Here is a 27377-nt window from a genome sequence, read left to right as displayed (position 1 = left end):
ATACTGACACTGGTCCACACTACAGCATTTAACACTGTACTGGTTTGGTTAGTTTGAGTCCATTTTTGTTTACATCATGACAAATATATTCTCCACCACCTCCCCATGTAATGTTGTTTCAGATAATTATTTCATATCATATTAAGATAGTGTGTGTGTGTGTGTGTGTGTGTGTGTGTGTGTGTGTCTGTGTGTCTGTGTGTCTGTGTTCTGTTGCAGCTTACAGTTCGTTCAAGTACCACCAGTCTGTTTTTGGAGTTTCATCTTTTCCTGACATCAGAGTAAAGTAAGATTTAATACTGTTCCAACTTGATTTAGCCAGATATTTTATCAAATACTGATACTGGTCCACACTACAGCATTTAAATTGTCAAGGCTTAAAAAGTTGCAAATTATAAATTTGAAGATGCAGCACTGGCCCAGTCGGGCAGGTGAAAGTTCCTGCTACTGGCCCAAGTGTCTTTCACGCTGGCCCCGGGCCATCAGGCAGTCCTTATTGTCGAGCCCTGCTGTATAATTATTTTTGAAAACACTACAAATTTTGGTTATTTTCCACAACTCACTGGTTGCAATGTGTATTTTGTGTTTCTGTTATGTTTCTTTTAGATAAAATGAATAGAAAAACTGTACCTGTCTCCAGCTCCACCTTAAGACAGTAAGTTCTTTAGCAACTTCACAGTAAGTTGACAGTTCATTGTTGATTCAATTGAGTTCAATAAGGCCACATTTATACTGCAGGTCTTGATGCCCAATTCCGATTTGTTGACCATATCTGAATTTCTTTTATTTTTTGGACCAGCTTCTTTAATTTAAAAGTGACCCATATGCAATTACACCATGCACTTGGTGAAATAACCCAAGGTAGACGTACTGACCTGTTCTTGAAACAGGAAGTTACATTTCTCTGGTGCTGTTTGTTACTTCCTTCTCGTTTAAGGATGTTTCACTTGAAAAATTCTGAGGAACCTGGACCTGACTGGAAAAAATATGATGCCAGCGTCATTAAATCATGTTGTATGCCATTTTCTTTTTAAATAATCTAAATGGCTTTTGTAAGCAAATATCAAAGTATTTTGCCAATATGTTATATGGGAAGAAAATCCTTTTAATCACATTCTCATATTGTTCTGTTGTCTATAGTTCTGTTCTTTTTTACTCTATTAATTTGAAGGTCTACTGAAGTTTAACATAGGCTATTTAATTTTTAGATGACTACTTTGTGGCACGACAACTCTTGAAGAAAGTTCTAAATTGCAACACATCAGATCTACAGTCTGAAGAGGAAGAGGAGGAGATTCGGCCAAAAAGAAGGCCAAAGCCGATGTTAGTATACGTATATTATCCTTTATATTTTACATTAACTTTTTGGCCTCTATATTTTCTCAATAACATAATTTAGTGTTATGATATGATGAACCCGACAACCACCACACGTAAAGCCAGCTGAAATAGAGTTAAATGGACAGTATGTTTTCTGGTTTCTCAGAGAAACCATTCTCAACCATTTACTGATTTACAACTTAAGTTCTTAGGCCAGTGAAAATGTTTATGTAATTACATTTATGCATTTGGCAGACGTTTTTATCCAAAGCAACTTAAATTGCATTTCAAGGTACACATTTACATTCCTATCAGTTCTTGCTTTCCCTGGGAATCGAACCCAACTTTTTAACTTTTTTCATATTTAGTCAACCTTATCCTGTTTTTGTTTAGTTCTTTTTTTAGTCAACTAAACTTATGGGCATTTTAATCTAGTTTTATTCAATGAAAACTTAATTTTTTTGTCATGCTGTATAATAGTTAAAATTATAATCACTTAATCAATCATTTTAGTTGAGCTTCTGTTTGTGTTTGTGCCAAATTCTTTTAAGGAGTCTATAAAAAAAAAATATATATATATATATTTCTCATCTGTTCAGTGAATTGTGCCTTAATGAGTTGACAAAATGAAATTTATTTATTTATATATTACAAACTTTTTTCTTTCTTTTTTACAGCTGCAGAAGTCCACATATTAAGACTGGAACTAATAAAGCATCAACAAGTTGAATCCAGCAGACCAAGACATGGAAATGCCTGAAAACCCAGTTGTGTTTCCATTAACATCCATGACAGAGGTTGAGAATTTTGAGGAATGGCTCAAAAATCCTGCAAATAATCAACCGAAGTTTAGTGTGGTGAGTTGTTTTTCCCAATCTCATTAAGATAAGTTTACATTACATAGTGTTTTACTGTTAAAGTATGTTGATATTTCCTGATTTTGTTCAGAGTCTTTTCTTTCTTTTGGGAGAAAATAACTTTTATTTATCATGCATTTACAACTTTGCAGAACGTTTACATTTCACTAACAGCTATGTATTTTACACATTGCATGAAAGGGAATATTTAAAAGCCATAATAAAGGGCACTTTAAAATGACCTTGGGATGTGAATGACCTTGGGATTTTGTTATAGTTAATTATTTTGATAGCAAAATATTTTTATCAGCCATTTTATAAGTGTTTTGAATGGTCTTCCAGCCAATCAGAAAGTCTTATTCTTATGCCTATAATAAATAACAGATTTTTATTACATTTTAGATTTCCTCCCTGGCAACTACTGGGGGCCATGACACGAAACGTGTACACGTGTAACGTGTAAAAATGTATGTACGGTATACTGTCCATGTCCAGAAAGCTAATAAAGACATCATCAAAGTAGTCCATGTGACATCAGTGGGTTAGTTAGAATGTTTTGAAGCATCGAAAATACATTTTGGTCCAAAAATAACAAAAACTACGACTTTATTCAGCATTGTATTCTCTTCTGGGTCTGTTATCAATCCGGGTTCACGACTCCGCAGTGACACTGCTGACGTAAGACGCTGCTGACGTGTTATCTGGTGCGCCCGAGCTTAGTTTACAGTCTGAGGGAGACGCACGCTGTATTCAAGCTATTTTACATTGTTCCTCTGTGTCGAAATCCTTAGACATGTTTGCGAAGATTGTTTTGTTTACAGCGTGCGTCTGTAAACGAAGCTCGGGCACACCAGATAACACGTCAGCAGCGTCTTACGTCAGCAGCGTCACTGCGGCGTCGTGAACCCGGATTGACAACAGACCCAGAAGAGAATACAATGCTGTTATTTTTGGACCAAAATGTATTTTCGATGCTTCAAAACATTCTAACAAACCCACTGATGTCACATGGACTACTTTGATGATGTCTTTATTAGCTTTCTGGACATGGACAGTATACCGTACATACATTTTCAATGGAGGGACAGAAAGCTCTTGGACTAACGTTAAATCTAAAATATCTTAAACTGTGTTCCGAAGATGTACGGTGGTCTTACGGGCTTGGAACGACATGAGGGTGAGTCATTAATGACATCATTTTTTTGGGGTGAACTAATAACAAGTTAAGTTGTTAATATTAAATAAATACATCAAAATAATTTTTGAGCAAGTAGCAATACTTTTGTTTTTTTCACAGTATTTGTCATTATTTAACAGATATGAAAACTTAAAACTTTTTTTCCTCTCTCTCGGTTTTCAGAACTTTTTGTGGAATCAACTCCCAGATGGGCTGCAAAGCAGAGAAGAGATACGGGCTCAACGCACCTGTTTAGTGTTTACACCCTCCTAAGAAAACAGTTTTTAATAAAAGATTAAAAAGATATCATTGTTGTGTTTTTAATTGCCTAATACGGATAATTACAGGCAGCATGGTATTGTAATATTTACAAATAACAGGATACAGTATATTGAATTACAATATTAAATTGTAATTCTGTCCTGTGAAATTACAGGAAATTCCTGGCAACTGAGTTGCAGTAAATATACAGTAAATTGAAATAAATTACAGCATTTTACTGTAATAATGCTACTATAATCACAGTACAACTGCTGTATAAATACAGTACTTTATTGTAAAAGTAAACAGTAAAAATCCTGTATATTACTTGCTGTAAATTTACTGCAATTAGTTGCCAGGAATTTCCTGTAAAATTACAATACATTTTTAACAGTGTGGGAGGATCTGTCCGTGTTTCCCGATATGACGAGGGAACTGGCTGACAAAAGTAAGATGTGCCTGCCGCACGTCCTGATTTTACCAAGTGGGAGTTGACCTGAGACCAATACCTGTATGATGACCCTGGGACAACAACTGCCTCAGCCAATCAACGTTTATGATGTCATCACCGTGTGCCCCCGTCGAGTCCGCCAAATTTAAAAAAAAAAAAAAAAAAAAAAAAAAAAACACCCACACCCACACCCACACACACACACACACACCTCTTCCAATAACAAGCGCACAATTTACAAGGTAAGACCAACGGCTTTTTACATTCTATTAATTCTATTAATTAACATGTGCCTTCTACCATGGCTGATGATGTTAAAATTCATATTTGTTTTTAGATTATGATTTGTCCACCATCGAAGTATAATTATTAGCTTGGATTGGCGAGTTAAGTTAATTGGCAGTTGCCAGCCAAAATTGATCAGCATCGCTTGACTCAAAAAAGAAGATGAAAATACTGTTTAGATGTATATATTTATTATAGTGTGCATAGCTACACCTTATGCGAGCTCATTTTCTGCTGGTGCGACAGTTTGTTAGCGCTTGCACTGGTGCCCCAGAATAGTACGTTAACTTATCATTTGCGCGTCGCACTGACCATTCAGTGCGCGATTCGCTGCGAGATCCAGGGAGAAACGTTTGAATTAGCTTATTTATTCTGTTACATTATGTTACATATATGCTGACCTCAAGTCATCACTGATTTATCCTGTTACATGATGTTGTCCTCAGACCATCATATTAATATGTTGACCTCAAGTCGTCACTGATTTATTCTGTTACATGATGTTGTCCTCAGACCATCATATTAATATGTTGACCTCAAGTCATCACTGATTTATCCTGTTACATGATGTTGTCCTCAGACCATCATATTAATATGTTGACCTCAAGTCGTCACTGATTTATCCTGTTACATGATGTTGTCCTCAGACCATCATATTAATATGTTGACCTCAAGTCATCACTGATTTATCCTGTTACATGATGTTGTCCTCAGACCATCATATTAATATGTTGACCTCAAGTCGTCACTGATTTATCCTGTTACATGATGTTGTCCTCAGACCATCATATGAATATGTTGACCTCAAGTCGTCACTGATTTATCCTGTTACATGATGTTGTCCTCAGACCATCATATTAATATGTTGACCTCAAGTCGTCACTGATTTATCCTGTTACATGATGTTGTCCTCAGACCATCATATTAATATGTTGACCTCAAGTCGTCACTGATTTATCCTGTTACATGATGTTGTCCTCAGACCATCATATTAATATGTTGACCTCAAGTCATCACTGATTTATCCTGTTACATGATGTTGTCCTCAGACCATCATATTAATATGTTGACCTCAAGTCGTCACTGATTTATCCTGTTACATGATGTTGTCCTCAGACCATCATATGAATATGTTGACCTCAAGTCGTCACTGATTTATCCTGTTACATGATGTTGTCCTCAGACCATCATATTAATATGTTGACCTCAAGTCATCACTGATTTATCCTGTTACATGATGTTGTCCTCAGACCATCATATTAATATGTTGACCTCAAGTCGTCACTGATTTATCCTGTTACATGATGTTGTCCTCAGACCATCATATGAATATGTTGACCTCAAGTCGTCACTGATTTATCCTGTTACATGATGTTGTCCTCAGACCATCATATGAATATGTTGACCTCAAGTCGTCACTGATTTATTATGTTACATGATGTTGTCCTCAGACCATCATATGAATATGTTGACCTCAAGTCATCACTGATTTATTCTGTTACATGATGTTGTCCTCAGACCATCATATTAATATGTTGACCTCAAGTCGTCACTGATTTATTCTGTTACATGATGTTGTCCTCAGACCATCATATGAATATGTTGACCTCAAGTCATCACTGATTTATTCTGTTACATGATGTTGTCCTCAGACCATCATATTAATATGTTGACCTCAAGTCGTCACTGATTTATTCTGTTACATGACATTGTCCTCAGACCATCATATGAATATGTTGACCTCAAGTCATCACTGATTTATTCTGTTACATGATGTTGTCCTCAGACCATCATATTAATATGTTGACCTCAAGTCGTCACTGATTTATTCTGTTACATGATGTTGTCCTCAGACCATCATATGAATATGTTGACCTCAAGTCCTCACTGATTTATTCTGTTACATGATGTTGTCCTCAGACCATCATATGAATATGTTGACCTCAAGTCGTCACTGATTTATTCTGTTACATGATGTTGTCCTCAGACCATCATATGAATATGTTGACCTCAAGTCGTCACTGATTTATCCTGTTACATGATGTTATCCTCAGACCATCATATGAATATGTTGACCTCAAGTCATCACTGATTTATTCTGTTACATGATGTTGTCCTCAGACCATCATATGAATATGTTGACCTCAAGTCGTCACTGATTTATTCTGTTACATGATGTTGTCCTCAGACCATCATATTAATATGTTGACCTCAAGTCATCACTGATTTATTCTGTGCTGATGTTGTCCTCAGACCATCATATGAATATGTTGACCTCAAGTCATCACTGATTTATTATGTTACATGATGTTGTCCTCAGACCATCATATGAATATGTTGACCTCAAGTCATCACTGATTTATTCTGTTACATGATGTTGTCCTCAGTAAATATAGTAAAATGTGTACCAAAAATGGCTTTCCTGATGGTATAACCTCACAGTAGACCTATCTGTAAAATAATCATATTTATAATAAGTAGGCTATTTATCATTGCTTCTGTATTTAGGCTAAAGGACACCAAGTGTCAATAAGAGCACACAATGGAAGGTATGATTTTTTACTTTATTTAATGTAATTTAACCATGTTTCATTTTTAACATGTTTTAAAATCTAACACAATGTATACCTTCACCTTACTGGCGGTTGGGGGAGAGGCTGATTCTTTGTAAGCTACAAGAGAAGCAACTTCTCACAGCATCTTTTTATAAACATACATTTGCAATGTTATCAGATGGGCATTTTAAATTTTATTGATTTAAAAATAAAACATTTGTTTATTTATTTATTGACCATTTTAAAACCCAATGTACTTGCAAAATGTGTAATCTATTAATTATTCTTCATCTTTGTAGATGTTAAGGCATTAAGGTGTCTCCAAAGTAAAAGGCCAAAGTTCACAATAGGAAGTGTGGGGCCATATAATATACAAGTCGAAAGTTTCAAAACTTTAATGGAGGACAACGAGGTTTCTGACGAGGTAACTTAATGTCCTTATAGTAAGCTATGTAAATTCTTACACTACCACCAAAACAAACAACAATGGCCTCTGACTTGCATTTAGCCTTAGAAATTTATTTTGAAGTTCTGCAAGGTGTTCACGAAGACATTTCTTTGCTAGTCAGATGCTGAAAAACAATGAAATACAAACAAACTGGGAAATTAAGCCCAGAATGCATAAAAATAAATAACATGCTTTGTGTGTTGGCTCTTGTCTAGCACCAAAACATGCCTCCAACATCTGGGCATTTTGTACCTTAAAGGTCCAGTCTAGAACAGGACTGATGATAAATGACTTATATATTTCTATTTTACTTAAAATATAGAGCAGTTCAATTTGTTTACCTCACATTTTTCCTTGAAATTTTCAGGTCATGGATTCCATATGTAATGTCCTTAGCAGGGTAAGTGTAATTTTACCAGCAATAATTTGAATTCTATTATACAGTATATATAATTGATTTGATACATGTTTATTTCTTCAACTCTATTAAAAAGGAAAATATTGTATCCCTCTACCTTAAATCAGGATCGGCCAGGTGTTGTGCATGTAAATTCTCAGGCACTCACAAAAATTCTGGAAGGATCAAAAAGGGCAAAGAGCCACTATTTTCTCAAGGTAAGGAAGATTGGTTACACTTTATTTTAAGGTGTCATTGTTGCAGTGTAATTATATATTTAAGTACTGAGTAATATTAAGTAACTACATGTACTTACTATAAGGTTAGGGTAGGATTAGGTTTTGTTTGAGGGTTAGTTGCATGTAATTATGCATAATTTACTGTTATTACTATGGTAAGTACATGTAACATATGTAACAAGGACACTGTAAAATAAAGTGTTACCGGAAGATTAAATATTTTGTCACTGACCTGCATTTTTTTTGTTAGGTATTATGTTAATGAATAGCTGCTGCTAGGTTTCAGGGAACTTAATTAAACAGCATTCAGATTATATTTTATTCCTTTGATTTCTATTCTATTTCTCTGAATTACAGAATAACATTTTGAAAGGGGCAACAGAGATGTTTGGCGCTTATCTCGAGGGTGGCAATCACTGGAGCTTTTTTGTGAGTCAAACCTTTTTAAGGATAAATCATTTTCACATGTGGATTCTATTTTATTTCTGTCTTTATACAAAAATCTTAGTTATCTGTCAAATCACCTCTTCCAAATGTTTCTATTTTATGTAACAATGTGTCTTAAACACCACAAAACCCATGAAAGTTAACAAATCTGACTAAAATGTTATGCTAGCATCTTAAGTATGTTAAGATTAACATATTACAACTTTCAAGGAAAAATACCAAAAAAATATTTTTATTACATGCTCAAATTATGAATTAAAAAGATTGTCACTGTGATGAGCTGCATCTCACATTAGTTTGTTTCATGTTCCTGGAACGCCTAGTAAGTACTCCAAACTTCAAAGAGTCAGTATCATTTATTCTGGTGCAATTTCCTGTGTTGGACCATGGAACTTGGAACATGTCAGGGCCAGAAGGCAGAGTGAATATTGCAATAAGTGTCTAATGGTATTATTATAACTTCAAATATTTCTGTTTTAGCATTGCAATTTTGACAGAAGGTGCATCACCTACTTCAACTCCCTTGGAGAGACAGAGTGGCAGTGCCAAGCAGTTGCTCAACACTGGTGGTAGGTATTTATTGTTTTGTTTACTATAATGATATCCGTCATCTAATGGGCTAAAATCTACTATAAGGGCTAAATTGTGTAAAATGGCAGTACCTGCCCTTCATTAACACTGTTACCTCTAAGTCATTTTAGAGCTGATCAATTTCCAACCAACTTCCTCACAACTTCCTCACAACTCCCACTATTTACATTATACAGACCCACTCTTGCACAGGCATGCTCACATGACTAGCATAAGTACCCCTCTCTGTAGATTAGATTTGCTACGAGGACGCAACAGTTTTGACTGACATGGATATGAGTAGATGACAAAATATTTATTTTAAAATTAACTGTTAACTGGAGTTGGATGTTAGCCGTGATTATGATTTTGTTGATTACAGTACATTTGCAGCTTCAAGGGGGGTGAAAGGAGAGTGGGACATTAAAACCACAAAACACAATTTGCAATCCGATTCCGTGTCATGTGGTATCCACACACTTGCAGTAAGTTAATTTCTGTTACCCAGCGTAAATCACTGCAGGCATGTGTCAACCATTTTAATTTAAACCTATTATCATATATAATCTACCCTTGTACATTGATATATTAAAGTGCCAATACTTGTCTGATTATTTATTTAGTGACAAATGTAATTATGTTTCTGTATTTTTTCTCTCTTGTCAAAAAACTTTTGCCTTCCTTCAAGTTTGCCACTGAATTTATGAAGTCTGGTGGCTACATTACCTCTTTCCAGTGCCCTGCAATACAAAAAGAGAGAATGCGCCTGGCCTCACTTTTGTTTCAGTCTTTAGGTATGTGGCTTATTGATTGAAATGTTATCAATAGGTATAAATTTAAATTAAAATATTTTGGGCCCTTGCCATATTTCTTAATCATCAACAATGTTGTTGAATGATGCTGGAGATAATCAGCGTCTCCTTTGTTAGCTTTTTGTACAGGCTTGAAAAGTCAAATCATGTTAGTCAGAAATGTGGATGTAGAACAGCATTAATTGTTCATAGAAAAAAATCTTTACCATTTTTTTATTTTCATCAGTCCATGAAAGCAGACCTTCAAAAATTCTAATATTATAAGCAACAACAAAAAAGAGACAAGAATATATTTATAAATATAATATATATATATATCCTGTATTTACAGATCGAACAAAAAAATGTGGAATTTGTGCCAAAAATGTTTCAGGGAAAAAGACAGTAAGTGCGGTTTTCACATGAAAGTGATATTCTGCATGTCTTATTCAAGCATAATCATTATAATTTGTCATTATAAAATGTCAATACACACATAAAATGCATATACAGACCATACACTCACATGCATGTCTATGAGAACTCATATTAGGAATGGAAACTTTTCATATATAGTATACATAATCTCTGTACCTGACATGCATATAATACTTTACCGACCTGTCATGTATATATGGTTCACACCCCTATTGTATATGTGATTTTTTTATTTTTTTATTTTTTTATTTTTAACAGAAGGCATGTACCTGTGGGGCAGTGATGCATCTAGAGTGTGCAGGCACACTCATGTGCTACATATGTCAAGGTAAAGGAGAAAATCGCAGAAGTCATATAAAAACAAATTGGACTCTACTGCCTGACTCTGTACAAATGTCTATTGGCGCTTTTCCACTACACAGTGCCAGCTCGACTCGACTCTGCTTTGTTTGGTTTTCCACTGTGTAAAAGTTGTACCTGTACCTGCTTCCAGGTACTTTTCTTTTCATACCACCTCCGGCGAGGTTCTAAGCGAGCTGAGGCGATACTAAAATGTGACGTGAAAACACAGCAGATTGCTGATTGGTCAGAGAGAATCGTCACTATTCACTGCGTCATCATTGCACGTGCCAGACGGAGTATCCTGAATAAAAAACAGCAAAAACAAAAACTCACTCAAACACTTGCTCATTCACTCGCTCAAACACTCACTCACTCACTCATTCACTCACTTGCTCAAACACTCGCTCAAACACTCACTCGCTCAAACACTCGCTCACTCACTCGCTCACTCACTCAAACACTTGCTCATTCACTCGCTCAAACACTCACTCGCTCAAACACTCACTCACTCAAACACTTGCTCATTCACTCGCTCAAACACTCAATCAAACACTCACTCACTCAAACACTCACTCAAACACTCACTCAAACACTTACTCAAACACTTGCTTATTCACTCGCTCAAACACTCACTCAAACACTCACTCAAACACTCACTCACTCAAACACTCACTCACTCAAACACTCACTCACTCAAACACTCACTCACTCAAACACTCACTCAAACACTCACTCAAACACTTGCTTATTCACTCGCTCAAACACTCACTCACTCAAACACTTGCTCATTCACTCGCTCAAACACTCACTCACTCAAACACTCACTCACTCGCTCATTCACTCACTCGCTCATTCACTCACTCACTCAAACACTTGCTCATTCACTCGCTCAAACACTCACTCACTCACTCATTCACTCACTCGCTCACTCACTCAAACACTCGCTCGCTCACTCACTCATTCAATTACTCAAACAAACAAACACTCACTCATTCATTCACTCACTCAAACACTCACTCACTCAAACACTTGCTCATTCACTCACTCAAACACTCACTCAAACACTTGCTTATTCACTCGCTCAAACACTCATTCACTCAAACACTTGCTCAAACACTCACTCGCTCAAACACTTGCTCATTCACTCGCTCAAACACTCACTCAAACACTCACTCACTCAAACACTTGCTCATTCACTCACTCAAACACTCGCTCCAAAACTCAAGAGCTCAAAAACTCACTCGCTCACTCACTCAAACACTTGCTTATTCACTCGCTCATTCACTCACTCACTCAAACACTCACTTAAACACTCACTCACTCAAACATTCACTCACTCGCTCACTCAAACACTCAAACACTCACTCACTCAAACACTTGATCATTCACTCGCTCAAACACTCACTCACTCAAACACTCACTCACTCACTCGCTCATTCACTCACTCGCTCAAACACTTGCTCATTCACTCGCTCAAACACTCACTCACTCAAACACTCAGTCACTCACTCGCTCATTCACTCACTCGCTCAAACACTCACTTACTCACTCGCTCATTCACTCACTCACTCAAACACTTGCTCATTCACTCGCTCAAACACTCACTCACTCACTCAAACACTCGCTCGCTCACTCACTCACTCAAACAAACACACTCACTCATTCATTCACTCACTCAAACACTCACTCGCTCAAACAAACACACTCATTCATACACTCACTCAAACACTCACTCGCTCAAACACTCACTCATTCACTCAAACACCCACTTATTCACTCAAACACCCACTCACTCAAACAAACAAAAACACTCATTAATTCACTCACTCAAACACTCACTCACTCAAACACTCGCTCGCTCAAACACTCACTCGCTCAAACACTCTCAAACACCCACTCACTCAAACAAAAACACTCTCATTCATTCACTCACTCACTCAAACACTCACTCATTCACTCACTCACTGAAACACTCACTCAAACACTCACTCACTCACTCACTCAAACACTCGCTAATTCACTCGCTCAAACACTCACTCACTCAAACACTCACTCGCTCAAACACTCACTCACTCAAACACTCACTCGCTCAAACTCTCACTCACTCAAACACTCACTCACTCAAACACTCACTTACTCTCTCACTCACACACACACACACACACACACACACACTTTCACTCCCTCACTCGTCGTTTACTCCAGAGCGACTATATAAATTAACTAAATAACTTTTTTATAACAAAAATGAAACATTACTAAATTTATTTAAGGTGGATTGTGATGCTAATTTCTTCTGGAAATTTTTGCATTATTTTCCTGTTGTCTCTGTAAAGCTGCTTTGAAACAATCTGTATTGTAAAAAGCGCTATATAAATAAATGATTAGACTCACACACACACTTTTCAATCATTCTCACACACACACACACACTCACACTTTCACTCAATCAATCACTCTATATATACACACACACACACACACACATTCACTCACAGTTTTTTGTAGATTTTGAATTGTGTATTGTGTGACTTTTTTTTTTTTTTTTTTTTTTTTTTTATACAGATGACAGCAACTCATTGCCCCAAATCTCTTTACCTGCACTAGGCACTGCACCACACTCGGGTAACTGTTTTGTTATTGACTGGTTGGATTTCTTGCACAAGCCATACAAATATATCTTTTAGATAATCTCACACTTTTATATCTTGTTTTTTTTACGCAGCTGACCCAGACCTGTTAGCCCAACCCTCTAGATCTGCAGAAGGCTTTGTACTACAACAGGGTAACAAATTCAAATGTTTGCATGCTTTCTGACTTAACTGAACTTTGGCTGTATCTCATTTACACTACTACAGTCACTTCACCTGGGACAGACAATTTTTCCCCCCAAGTATTCCATTCATAAATGATACTGGTCAGTGCACTCTAAAGCCAAGAGAAAGCAGATCAAAGCAAAGCCAAAGTATATGTTAGAAACAAGTATAGTTTACTTTCTCTGCCCTGGGACAAAGAAAGAACAAACATGTCAATTCTTATAAAGGAGTGACATTCCACTTTAATTGATAGAAAGGTTTAGCTAGTAATTACATTTTTGTTGATTGTCCCACATTGTAAACCTGTGATGTTGACATGAGTTCTGACATATTTTTGAACAGAAAAGACCGTTATGTCCATGTTGGAGGCCATAGGAAAACCTATGGCCATTTGCAGTGAGGAAGAAATGGAGGAGGAGGACGAGGAGGAAGAGATGCATGAGCAACACAGTGAAGAAAGACATAGGGAAGATGAGGGAGTAGAGGAAACAGAAAGGAAAGTGTACAAAGTTTTAGGAAGGCTAACAGCGCAAGGAAAGAGCTACCAGGTAGATGAAGATGAGTTGAGGAGGAGGGTCAAAGGAGAAAACATGTCCACAAACATGTTCCGAATGTTGATAAGGGTTTGTATTTTTATTATATGCATACATTTAAGTATAAAAGAAGATGGAAAGTAATATGGAGTTTACCACTCTCCCCCTCATGGCTATTGATAGGCATGGTACAGTACATGACTGATATTTAGAAAGCCCTGCTCTCATGCTTTGCATCTGTGACACTGTACTTGTTCATAGGTTGGCAAAAAAGATGTTCCACCCAATGTGCTGCAGCAGCCTAGAAAGGCAAAGTCAAAGCTGACAATATTCAGCACTTTAACCGAGGGAGAGGCGGAAGACCTAGCAAACGGGTTTGGGATGGCACTGGCCAAACATGTGCCGAAAGAGAAACTACTTGCTGGTATACCTGAAGAGGACATCCCAGCAACACTGTAAGTGTGTCTGTATAAGTCCCCTCTCTGTATGTGGTGTCTTGTCTTAGAATATCTTAATGTCTACACCTTCTTTTTATTTATACACCCCGAATCACTACTTGCTGGTCTCTGACTGTATGCAATTTTATGCTACACTGACTCTATATCACAGTGTAGTGTCTAGGATTGCCTCTGAGGTCATATTAGGAAAATAGGTTAGCAGCGTGGATCAGGACAGATTTTTTTAATTTTATTTTCATCTTAAAGTACAAATGTAGGGTGCATTGACGTTCTAGAACTGTTTGTTCTGTTGACAGAAAATGCAATGTTTTTGCCCTTTGTTAAACTTAATTGGCCTAATGTGCATTTTATTTCTAATATTACCATTGTACAAACTTTTTCAGCCTGCTGTTTAGTCCCTGTATCAAGAGGCCAATTAATCAACAAGAGAATGATGTCATGCGTATTGCAATTCCATATGATCAAGTCTAGGTCACCTTCCTTCATTTATATAGGGCTTTTAACAATGTGGATCTTTGGCTATGATGCAACAAAGTAACAATCCCAGGTAGTAACATGAACATTTTAATTGATTTGCAGGAGGACCATTGAACAAATGAAAAGTAATGTGGAAAACCTTGGTCCTGAATCTGAGCTGGATTTGGCCACCCACCGCTTTGGGCCTACAGCGGCTGAGGTTTTCTTTTCCTTTTTAGAGGACTCTTTGAAATGAACAGTACCCATGTTCCTGCACACGTGGCTGCTATCAGATTATTTCTAAACAAAAAAGGAAAGTTCAATTTCTTTATCTGATATTTGACAAGGCTTTTATTTTCATAGTCAATTGTTTTATAGTAACTTTTACTGGTGGACTCGTATAAAGGACTCATATAGTGGAGAACAAGTACAACGTTTGTTAAAATGGCAAAACTGCATTTGAATAAAAAGTACTTTTCAAACCTTATTTGTATTATCTTTTTGGACCACTGATTGCTCTGCATTTTCTTCTTGATTTAATAGGAAAACTTGATGTGACATCTGTCATCGTCTCTGAGGCAGTGTTTCTGTCAGTCTTTCTTTTTCTGTTTGCAAATAGTGGCCGTATTTTCCGTGACTTGTCCTCATCACAAAGTCGCACAAATCTTTTAAAGTTTATATTTTCTTCCTTTGTTTGCACTTCTAGTTCATTGACTTTATGGGCAATGTCCTCAGGAATTTTCTCCCATGTCTGTAGAGTCTTCAGTATGCTTTCCAGTTTCCTGATAGTTATACTACGCCTATCTTCATCTGCAATTTTATCCTGTATAGGCTCCACTGAAATGTTAATTGCATTTTTTGATGTTGTCTCACTCATTTCATTTAAAAGTCCCTTTGCAAGTAGTAGACAAGCACATTTTGTATGATATGAGAAAGTACAGCAGTCACATACATTCGCCACTATACATGGTTTTGATACTGCTCTTCCAAATAAGCTTTCAACCTCTAGTGTTTTTTTAGGCTCTGTAGAAATGCTATACTTATTATTTTGAATCAAGTTCTTGGCATGGGCTTGCAGTTGTGTGTCCATATCTGGAAAGGTTTCACCATCACCACAAGTGAGAAGACTTAATAAAATGAGATGCTTACATGTACGTCCCCTTGTACCAGCAAGACAACTGCAGAACTGCTCTGCAGGGCATACACAGTAAACTACATGTGGATTATTTTCAGATGGAACATCGTATATGTATGTTTCTGTTGAAGCTGCAGTAACTGCTGTGGCCCAACCGTTGTCTAGCATCCTCTGAGCAGACTTCTTTATTTCTTCCATTTTACATTCCAGAGGGTTAAAGACTCTCCCAGCAGACTGCAAATCCTGTATTATGTTGAAGTACTTGTCAGTCTTGTTCAATAGCACATCAATCAAATTATCCAATCTACGATTCCGGATGCCACAGAGGAATTGGTATTTTAAACGGTGGAAGAAGCTACAAGGAAATAAAAGCAGAGAGATCAGTTTGTTGAATGAGGAGCAGCAACAGGTTGGAACAATTACAATGTACTCTTTAACAAACTAAAAGATACTCAAAACACCATGCTAACTTTCAGTTATGATGATTATCATTAAGTGAACATGCATAAAAATGTATACCGTTCTATTAGATTGTTTGTTTCAGAGTCTCCATGCTTATAACATCTTCCGAAGTTAGACCACAGAGGACCAATTGGCTCCCAGTGGTTCCTAAAGTACTTGCAGACATCTTTTAAGTTCTTAAACTGGCAGTGAAACATCTCAGCTTTTTTCTTGAATTCATGTTCCTGTAAAAATGGACAAGCAAAATCATGTTGTTTTGTGTTATTAGTATAAGAACTGAATTTATAGGTCATAAAGGTAATCCTCGACATAGACCTCAACCCTAGTGTGTGCACTTAGTGTGCTGGGAATGTCATGTTTGTGATTGATTATACTAAATCCATTTAGGCCTATATGAAAGGTAATAATTAATGTTTGTATATTATAACATAAAAAATGCAAGGGTACTTATGTAAACTTTTGAACAGGGTTATTATTATAAATGATTATAAATGTAGCTATTATTTTGAGTTGAGGACTATGTAAAGATCTGTTATGTGAAATATCTTATTCAGGACAGAACTAAAATAAAAATATATTTTTTTATTATTCATAAAGAATCTTATTTTGTTATATACGATATCCCATTCAATCTCGGAATTAAATTTCGTAGTTATAGTGCACATAACACAGGGTCACGCAGGGCTGGTAATATGGAACGGAAACTTTTACAGAGGTAGTGCAAATGGAAATATCTATATCCTCTGGGCATGAATGAGGAATTAACTATTTAATTGTTTTCTATAAATGTTGAGTGATTGTGATGTTTTATCTATGTTTATCTGTTAATTTATACAGTGAGATACATAATGAGAATCATGTAACCTTTATACTTGAATGTCCAATCATGTGACGTGTGTATTTTTATTGTTAGAGTCAGATTCCAGTATATTACATTGATTACATAATAAGCTTATAAATGACTGCAGGTATAGGCTTGGATACACAATGCACTGATGAAGGGTTGAATCCGAAAACGTTTTGCGCACCTTGCACGAAAACTGGCCAAAAAGCTTACAGGATTTCATGGTCCAGAGGTCACAAATAAAGTGTGGCAAATCTTTTATCCTTTTTTTTTGTTTTCTTGGATCAACGCACTGCAAGTTGTTTATTTATCTGTTTGTTGACTACTGTTTGGCGCTATGCTTTTCCATTCATTCCTTTTCCCTCTTATTCTGTTAAAATAATAACATTTTGTAGATACTGCAAGGTACATGACCACATATACATAGCTTGCTACCATTAAAAAAAAAAGAGTCACACTACAAGCTATAATTGCTCTATAAAACAAATGAAAAGCAACACACCGTGGAACAGGATTTCAGCTCCGACATTAACTGCATAATGTGCGCTCTCGAATCTGCCTTTTCAGGTCCACTCACACCAGATTCAGATCTTGACAGCCAACGTGTTACTGCCTGTGTGTAATAAATGGTGGGGAAATATAAAATTATTTATTTAAACTGGTGAGACCTTCAATTAATCTAATCAATGCATTTGGCTAGTATTATTGTAATCAATTGATGGCAAATTGGCCAACAAATAACTGGAAGCGGATGACAAGAAGTCTTGCACCATTCCACCCATTGGCCCTTACCAATCATGGGCTCCTAATAATCCCCTTACATTGAATTGGCTCTATCACTCTCTCCTCTCTCCACCTATAGCTGGTGTGTGGTGAGCGCACTGGCGCTGTTGTACTGTGGCTGCCGTCACATCATCCAAGTGGATGCTGCACACTGGTGGTGGTTGAGGATCTCTCCTTGATATGATTGTAAAGCGCTTTGGGTGTACAGTAGTACATATGAAAGCGCTATATAAATGTCTCATTCTATTCTATTCTTCTATTCTAAGTTACAAACGACTGTAAGATGTACAACAAAATTAACTTCATTTTTAGGCCATTCATATATTTTCACTAAACCTTATGTGTCATCCAGTAACCAAACATTTAAACTGTTGTTTTTGATTGAAATTTTAGCACAACAATAATAGATTTATATTGCAAAATGAGCAAAAATCAAAGCAGTCTCCATTCAATCTTAACTTAGTACTTACTTGGGTTACATGGTACCAACAAAGGAGAACATCTGACTCGTTGAACACCTTACGGACAGCATTGATTTCAGCCTGGTCTTTATCAACCATAAAGCACCTAATGAAAATAAGGTAACACTTTACAATAAGGTTCATTAGTTAACAGAGATAACACCTACTGTAGGCTAGTCATATAATGCTGTTAAGAAATAAATGCAAGCTGGTTCTGGTTCATAGGGAAAAAAAAGAATTGATTAAGTTGAATTCATAAATTGAATAATGAACCTGAAATAAAGTCATGCATAAAAAGTTTAATTTTAAGGAACTGTGTACCAAAACATTATGTAATAATTGCAATTGAATTTGTTTATATATGTTTGCATTACCTTGGAGGTACAGAAAATGTTGGTTTCAGCTTTTCCAGTGCCAGCTGAAGCATGGCCTGCTTTTCATTTCCCAAGATGATATAGGCAATGGGTATGCCATGACCATGACTGTCCCTGACAACTAATGTAAATAAAGGAAAGCCATACTGGTTGACGCCATGTGTTGCATCCATAAAAACAATATCTCTTCCATATTCTTGAAGACTGTCTCTCATTGATGGTGTTTGTAAAACTATGACAAGATCTGTTTGTGGACTGTAAGGCTGATAAAAAATAACAGAGTCTCTAAAAGCGCCCTCAAGAAGTTGTGCTGTACTATTGGCATCATCTTTGTGTTGCTGATTTTTTCGCATCATACATGTCCGAATATTTTCAATGTCTTTTGGGGTAACAAAATATGCTCGGTTGTTGAGATCAGTATGCCCTTGTTCCTTTGACCATTCATGTGATTTTAAAAGAATTGTATCTGGCTTAACACCTAGAGATATTAAATCTTGAATATTCTTGACTAACTCTTGATTAATTTTTTCTGAGTGTCCCTCAGAAGAACTTGTTGGGTCATGTCCTGAATGAATGCTGTAAGTCCTTTCAACTATAACAAGTTTGTTGAGCCAGTCTGTCCTCTTTTTAAAGGAAACATAGGCCTTACATCCTTTGGCCCTTCGACTTTGGGGTGTGTATGTTCCAGAACGTTTGCATGTGAACAAGAAATATCCATTTTTCTGATTTTGCAGACTTGCAGAATTCACACTCCTGAATTTGCCATCTTTGGATGCGTTTATGGTAGAGAGCCTTTCTTGAATAAATTCACAAGCATCCAAATCTTTTTCTAAAACATGGACTGTTATATCTGTCTCTTTTTTGTTTCCTTTAAATCTCTCCTCTTTGTATACAGATGTCTTTATAAATTCCTCCATATTTGATATACAAACCCTAAAAAAGAAAAGACAAAAATAAGACTAAAAACATCAATGTAAAGACCTAAAAACCCACGATAATCTCATGAAAGCAATTCAATGCATACTGTAAGCTACTTTTTTATACCATCAGGAAAGCAATTTTTGGAACACATTTTACTATATTGTCTGAGAACAACATCATGTAACATAATAAATCAGTGACGACTTGAGGTCAACATATTAATATGATGGTCTGAGGACAACATCATGTAACATAAATCAGTGAGGACTTGAGGTCAACATATTAATATGATGGTCTGAGGACAACATCATGTAACATAATAAATCAGTGAGGACTTGAGGTCAACATATTAATATGATGGTCTGAGGACAACATCATGTTACAGAATAAATCAGTGACGACTTGAGGTCAACATATTAATATGATGGTCTGAGGATAACATCATGTAACAGGATAAATCAGTGATGACTTGAGGTCAACATATTCATATGATGGTCTGAGGACAACATCATGTAACAATAAATCAGTGATGACTTGGTCAACATATTAATATGATGGTCTGAGGACAACATCATGTAACATAATAAATCAGTGACGACTTGAGGTCAACATATTAATATGATGGTCTGAGGACAATATCATGTAACAGAATAAATCAGTGACGACTTGAGGTCAACATATTAATATGATGGTCTGAGGACAACATCATGTAACAGAATAGATCAGTGATGACTTGAGGTCAACATATTAATATGATGGTCTGAGGACAACATCATGTAACATAATAAATCAGTGACGACTTGAGGTCAACATATTCATATGATGGTCTGAGGACAACATCATGTAACAGGATAAATCAGTGATGACTTGAGGTCAACATATTCATATGATGGTCTGAGGACAACATCATGTAACATAATAAATCAGTGACGACTTGAGGTCAACATATTCATATGATGGTCTGAGGACAACATCATGTAACAGAATAAATCAGTGACGACTTGAGGTCAACATATTCATATGATGGTCTGAGGACAACATCAGCACAGAATAAATCAGTGATGACTTGAGGTCAACATATTCATATGATGGTCTGAGGACAACATCATGTAACATAATAAATCAGTGACGACTTGAGGTCAACATATTCATATGATGGTCTGAGGACAACATCATGTAACAGAATAAATCAGTGACGACTTGAGGTCAACATATTAATATGATGGTCTGAGGACAACATCATGTAACATAATAAATCAGTGACGACTTGAGGTCAACATATTCATATGATGGTCTGAGGACAACATCATGTAACAGAATAAATCAGTGACGACTTGAGGTCAACATATTCATATGATGGTCTGAGGACAACATCAGCACAGAATAAATCAGTGATGACTTGAGGTCAACATATTCATATGATGGTCTGAGGACAACATCAGCACAGAATAAATCAGTGATGACTTGAGGTCAACATATTAATATGATGGTCTGAGGACAACATCATGTAACATAATAAATCAGTGACGACTTGAGGTCAACATATTCATATGATGGTCTGAGGACAACATCAGCACAGAATAAATCAGTGACGACTTGAGGTCAACATATTCATATGATGGTCTGAGGACAACATCAGCACAGAATAAATCAGTGATGACTTGAGGTCAACATATTAATATGATGGTCTGAGGACAACATCATGTAACAGAATAAATCAGTGACGACTTGAGGTCAACATATTCATATGATGGTCTGAGGACAACATCAGCACAGAATAAATCAGTGATGACTTGAGGTCAACATATTCATATGATGGTCTGAGGACAACATCATGTAACAGAATAAATCAGTGACGACTTGAGGTCAACATATTAATATGATGGTGACGGTCTGAGGACAACATCATGTAACATAATAAATCAGTGACGACTTGAGGTCAACATATTAATATGATGGTCTGAGGACAACATCATGTAACATAATAAATCAGTGACGACTTGAGGTCAACATATTAATATGATGGTCTGAGGACAACATCAGCACACAGAATAAATCAGTGATGACTTGAGGTCAACATTAATATGATGGTCTGAGGACAACATCAGCACAGAATAAATCAGTGATGACTTGAGGTCAACATATTAATATGATGGTCTGAGGACAACATCATGTAACATAATAAATCAGTGATGACTTGAGGTCAACATATTCATATGATGGTCTGAGGACAACATCATGTAACATAATAAATCAGTGATGACTTGAGGTCAACATATTAATATGATGGTCTGAGGACAACATCATGTAACAGAATAAATCAGTGACGACTTGAGGTCAACATATTCATATGATGGTCTGAGGACAACATCATGTAACAGAATAAATCAGTGACGACTTGAGGTCAACATATTCATATGATGGTCTGAGGACAACATCAGCACAGAATAAATCAGTGATGACTTGAGGTCAACATATTCATATGATGGTCTGAGGACAACATCATGTAACAGAATAAATCAGTGACGACTTGAGGTCAACATATTAATATGATGGTCTGAGGACAACATCATGTAACATAATAAATCAGTGACGACTTGAGGTCAACATATTAATATGATGGTCTGAGGACAACATCAGCACAGAATAAATCAGTGACGACTTGAGGTCAACATATTCATATGATGGTCTGAGGACAACATCAGCACAGAATAAATCAGTGATGACTTGAGGTCAACATATTAATATGATGGTCTGAGGACAACATCATGTAACAGAATAAATCAGTGACGACTTGAGGTCAACATATTAATATGATGGTGACGGTCTGAGGACAACATCATGTAACATAATAAATCAGTGACGACTTGAGGTCAACATATTAATATGATGGTCTGAGGACAACATCAGCACAGAATAAATCAGTGATGACTTGAGGTCAACATATTCATATGATGGTCTGAGGACAACATCAGCACAGAATAAATCAGTGATGACTTGAGGTCAACATATTCATATGATGGTCTGAGGACAACATCATGTAACAGAATAAATCAGTGATGACTTGAGGTCAACATATTCATATGATGGTCTGAGGACAACATCATGTAACAGAATAAATCAGTGACGACTTGAGGTCAACATATTAATATGATGGTGACGGTCTGAGGACAACATCAGCACAGAATAAATCAGTGACGACTTGAGGTCAACATATTAATATGATGGTCTGAGGACAACATCATGTAACAGAATAAATCAGTGACGACTTGAGGTCAACATATTCATATGATGGTCTGAGGACAACATCAGCACAGAATAAATCAGTGATGACTTGAGGTCAACATATTCATATGATGGTCTGAGGACAACATCATGTAACAGAATAAATCAGTGACGACTTGAGGTCAACATATTAATATGATGGTGACGGTCTGAGGACAACATCATGTAACATAATAAATCAGTGACGACTTGAGGTCAACATATTAATATGATGGTCTGAGGACAACATCATGTAACATAATAAATCAGTGACGACTTGAGGTCAACATATTAATATGATGGTCTGAGGACAACATCATGTAACAGAATAAATCAGTGACGACTTGAGGTCAACATATTAATATGATGGTCTGAGGACAACATCAGCACACAGAATAAATCAGTGATGACTTGAGGTCAACATTAATATGATGGTCTGAGGACAACATCATGTAACAGAATAAATCAGTGATGACTTGAGGTCAACATTAATATGATGGTCTGAGGACAACATCATGTAACAGAATAAATCAGTGACGACTTGAGGTCAACATATTAATATGATGGTCTGAGGACAACATCATGTAACATAATAAATCAGTGACGACTTGAGGTCAACATATTAATATGATGGTCTGAGGACAACATCAGCACACAGAATAAATCAGTGATGACTTGAGGTCAACATTAATATGATGGTCTGAGGACAACATCATGTAACAGAATAAATCAGTGATGACTTGAGGTCAACATTAATATGATGGTCTGAGGACAACATCATGTAACAGAATAAATCAGTGACGACTTGAGGTCAACATATTCATATGATGGTCTGAGGACAACATCATGTAACAGGATAAATCAGTGATGACTTGAGGTCAACATATTCATATGATGGTCTGAGGATAACATCATGTAACAGGATAAATCAGTGATGACTTGAGGTCAACATTAATATGATGGTCTGAGGACAACATCATGTAACAGAATAAATCAGTGATGACTTGAGGTCAACATATTCATATGATGGTCTGAGGATAACATCATGTAACAGGATAAATCAGTGATGACTTGAGGTCAACATTAATATGATGGTCTGAGGACAACATCATGTAACAGGATAAATCAGTGATGACTTGAGGTCAACATTCATATGATGGTCTGAGGACAACATCATGTAACAGGATAAATCAGTGATGACTTGAGGTCAACATATTCATATGATGGTCTGAGGATAACATCATGTAACAGGATAAATCAGTGATGACTTGAGGTCAACATTAATATGATGGTCTGAGGACAACATCATGTAACAGGATAAATCAGTGATGACTTGAGGTCAACATATTCATATGATGGTCTGAGGATAACATCATGTAACAGAATAAATCAGTGATGACTTGAGGTCAACATTAATATGATGGTCTGAGGACAACATCATGTAACAGAATAAATCAGTGACGACTTGAGGTCAACATATTCATATGATGGTCTGAGGACAACATCATGTAACAGGATAAATCAGTGACGACTTGAGGTCAACATATTCATATGATGGTCTGAGGATAACATCATGTAACAGGATAAATCAGTGACGACTTGAGGTCAACATATTCATATGATGGTCTGAGGACAACATCATGTAACAGAATAAATCAGTGATGACTTGAGGTCAACATATTAATATGATGGTCTGAGGACAACATCATGTAACAGAATAAATCAGTGATGACTTGAGGTCAACATATTAATATGATGGTCTGAGGACAACATCATGTAACAGAATAAATCAGTGACGACTTGAGGTCAACATATTCATATGATGGTCTGAGGACAACATCATGTAACAGAATAAATCAGTGATGACTTGAGGTCAACATATTAATATGATGGTCTGAGGACAACATCATGTAACAGGATAAATCAGTGATGACTTGAGGTCAACATATTAATATGATGGTCTGAGGACAACATCATGTAACAGAATAAATCAGTGACGACTTGAGGTCAACATATTCATATGATGGTCTGAGGACAACATCATGTAACAGGATAAATCAGTGATGACTTGAGGTCAACATATTCATATGATGGTCTGAGGATAACATCATGTAACAGGATAAATCAGTGACGACTTGAGGTCAACATATTCATATGATGGTCTGAGGACAACATCATGTAACAGAATAAATCAGTGACGACTTGAGGTCAACATATTCATATGATGGTCTGAGGACAACATCATGTAACAGAATAAATCAGTGATGACTTGAGGTCAACATATTAATATGATGGTCTGAGGACAACATCATGTAACAGAATAAATCAGTGACGACTTGAGGTCAACATATTCATATGATGGTCTGAGGACAACATCATGTAACAGGATAAATCAGTGACGACTTGAGGTCAGCATATATGTAACATAATGTAACAGAATAAATAAGCTAATTCAAACGTTTCTCCCTGGATCTCGCAGCGAATCGCGCACTGAATGGTCAGTGCGACGCGCAAATGATAAGTTAACGTACTATTCTGGGGCACCAGTGCAAGCGCTAACAAACTGTCGCACCAGCAGAAAATGAGCTCGCATAAGGTGTAGCTATGCACACTATAATAAATATATACATCTAAACAGTATTTTCATCTTCTTTTTTGAGTCAAGCGATGCTGATCAATTTTGGCTGGCAACTGCCAATTAACTTAACTCGCCAATCCAAGCTAATAATTATACTTCGATGGTGGACAAATCATAATCTAAAAACAAATATGAATTTTAACATCATCAGCCATGGTAGAAGGCACATGTTAATTAATAGAATTAATAGAATGTAAAAAGCCGTTGGTCTTACCTTGTAAATTGTGCGCTTGTTATTGGAAGAGGTGTGTGTGTGTGTGTGTGTGTTTTTTTTTTTTTTTTTTTTTTTTTTTTTTAAATTTGGCGGACTCGACGGGGGCACACGGTGATGACATCATAAACGTTGATTGGCTGAGGCAGTTGTTGTCCCAGGGTCATCATACAGGTATTGGTCTCAGGTCAACTCCCACTTGGCAAAATCAGGACGTGCGTTCCGGCCTGCCAAGAAAGCGCGTCAACAGCTAAATATAACATACACGCTTGCTTTCCCCGCTACACTGAGATTTACTTGGAAAGGTAGAAATCATAGTTTCACCAGCACCGAGGAAGCGGAAGGCTTCATCAGCACATTGCGCAAAGATGAGACATAAACAGGTATGCCGACAGTGGCTTATGGACGATGAGGAATATATAAAAGTCAACCGGGTGGAAATCAAACACGAGTGCATGGGTTTTGAGCTTTAGATGGTATGCTGCCTGAGCAGCTGGACAGTGACATAACCAGTTGTTGCATGCTATATTTTGGAACATTTTAAGTTACTTAAAGGGATACTTCACCTCTGGAAGGATGAATGTGTATTTAAAATAGGTCATTTATGTAGAAGAAATGTGAAGAAATTTTTGAATTTGGAGCTTTCTAGACTGAGAAAAGCCAGAAAATGTATTTTTGGCTTATGTGGATGAAAGACAACAACTCCCAGAATGCACTTGCTTCACTGCTCTACGAGGCCACTCCCAAGCCACGCATACCGGTTAGAGAGCGCAGTTGAAAACAACAAGGTTAGGCTACTAGTGAGTCTCCGTGACGAGTTTGCCCGGGATTTCGAGATCGCCCAAAATGTCCGGGATTCGGCTTTTGCGTTCTACAGTCGCCATTCATCATGTTTACTGTGGCGAGCAGGATGAGGCTGAGGGGCGCGGGAGAACGGCGCGAGGCCGGTGGCGTGATTACTGTTGAGCGACACCTCTGAGACGCAGCGGTCTCGTATCTCTCACGGAGGAGGGGGAATTTTCTTAGCAATGTTAAAACGCACATCAACCGATCACTTGTTTAGCGTTCATGTAAACACTACATTCAGATTCACCAATCGGAATGAATTCAGTTAGATTGAAACAAAAGGTGTGCATGTAAACAATGAATGGTGACCGCAGAAAGCAAAAGCCAAATCCCGGACATTTTGCACGATCTCGACGGCCGGACATGTCCGGGAAAAAGAGGATGGTAACCCCTACTACTCAGCTTTCTCCACAGAACAAGAGCCTGCTAGCTTAGCTTCCAAAGAAAGACGGCTGAAACTATGTGTACATTCTGTGAGTGAGATCCCACCCTCTATGGGCGGGTTGAAAACATGCGGAACAGCCCCTACTACTGGCTGTAGTCTTTAGCCTCTGGCCAGAAAATCCTCTGATGACGCAAAATGACGATTTTTGCGTC

The 27377-nt window shown here is 36.9% G+C and overlaps 3 protein-coding genes across 3 annotated transcripts in view; 1 reads left to right on the top strand and 2 right to left on the bottom strand.

Annotated features, from left to right (window-relative positions):
* c1galt1la (core 1 synthase, glycoprotein-N-acetylgalactosamine 3-beta-galactosyltransferase 1, like a) overlaps window positions 1-27377 on the bottom strand; it is a 73997-nt gene that overhangs the window by 34984 nt on the left and 11636 nt on the right. The window lies entirely within an intron of this gene.
* LOC307146278 (uncharacterized protein) lies at window positions 9762-14128 on the top strand (the record flags this gene model as incomplete). The annotated part of the gene is made up of 7 exons (XM_079850177.1): window positions 9762-9801; window positions 10151-10203; window positions 10495-10564; window positions 13144-13203; window positions 13304-13363; window positions 13737-14017; window positions 14111-14128. The coding sequence occupies exons 1-7, from the start codon at window positions 9768-9770 to the stop codon at window positions 14126-14128; spliced, it is 576 nt and encodes a 191-aa protein (XP_079706303.1). The 5' UTR covers window positions 9762-9767.
* LOC307146276 (uncharacterized protein) lies at window positions 15987-18625 on the bottom strand (the record flags this gene model as incomplete). The annotated part of the gene is made up of 4 exons (XM_079850174.1): window positions 15987-16032; window positions 16496-16662; window positions 17785-17895; window positions 18536-18625. 4 exons carry the CDS (start codon window positions 18623-18625, stop codon window positions 15987-15989), a joined length of 414 nt encoding a protein of 137 aa, XP_079706300.1.

Source organism: Squalius cephalus, assembly GCF_949319135.1.
Source record: "Squalius cephalus genome assembly, chromosome: 18".
In the NCBI taxonomy this organism is placed as follows: Eukaryota; Metazoa; Chordata; class Actinopteri; order Cypriniformes; family Leuciscidae; genus Squalius; species Squalius cephalus.
The sequence above is the reverse complement of the archived record's forward strand: the minus strand, read 5'-3'. Positions and strand labels throughout refer to the sequence as shown.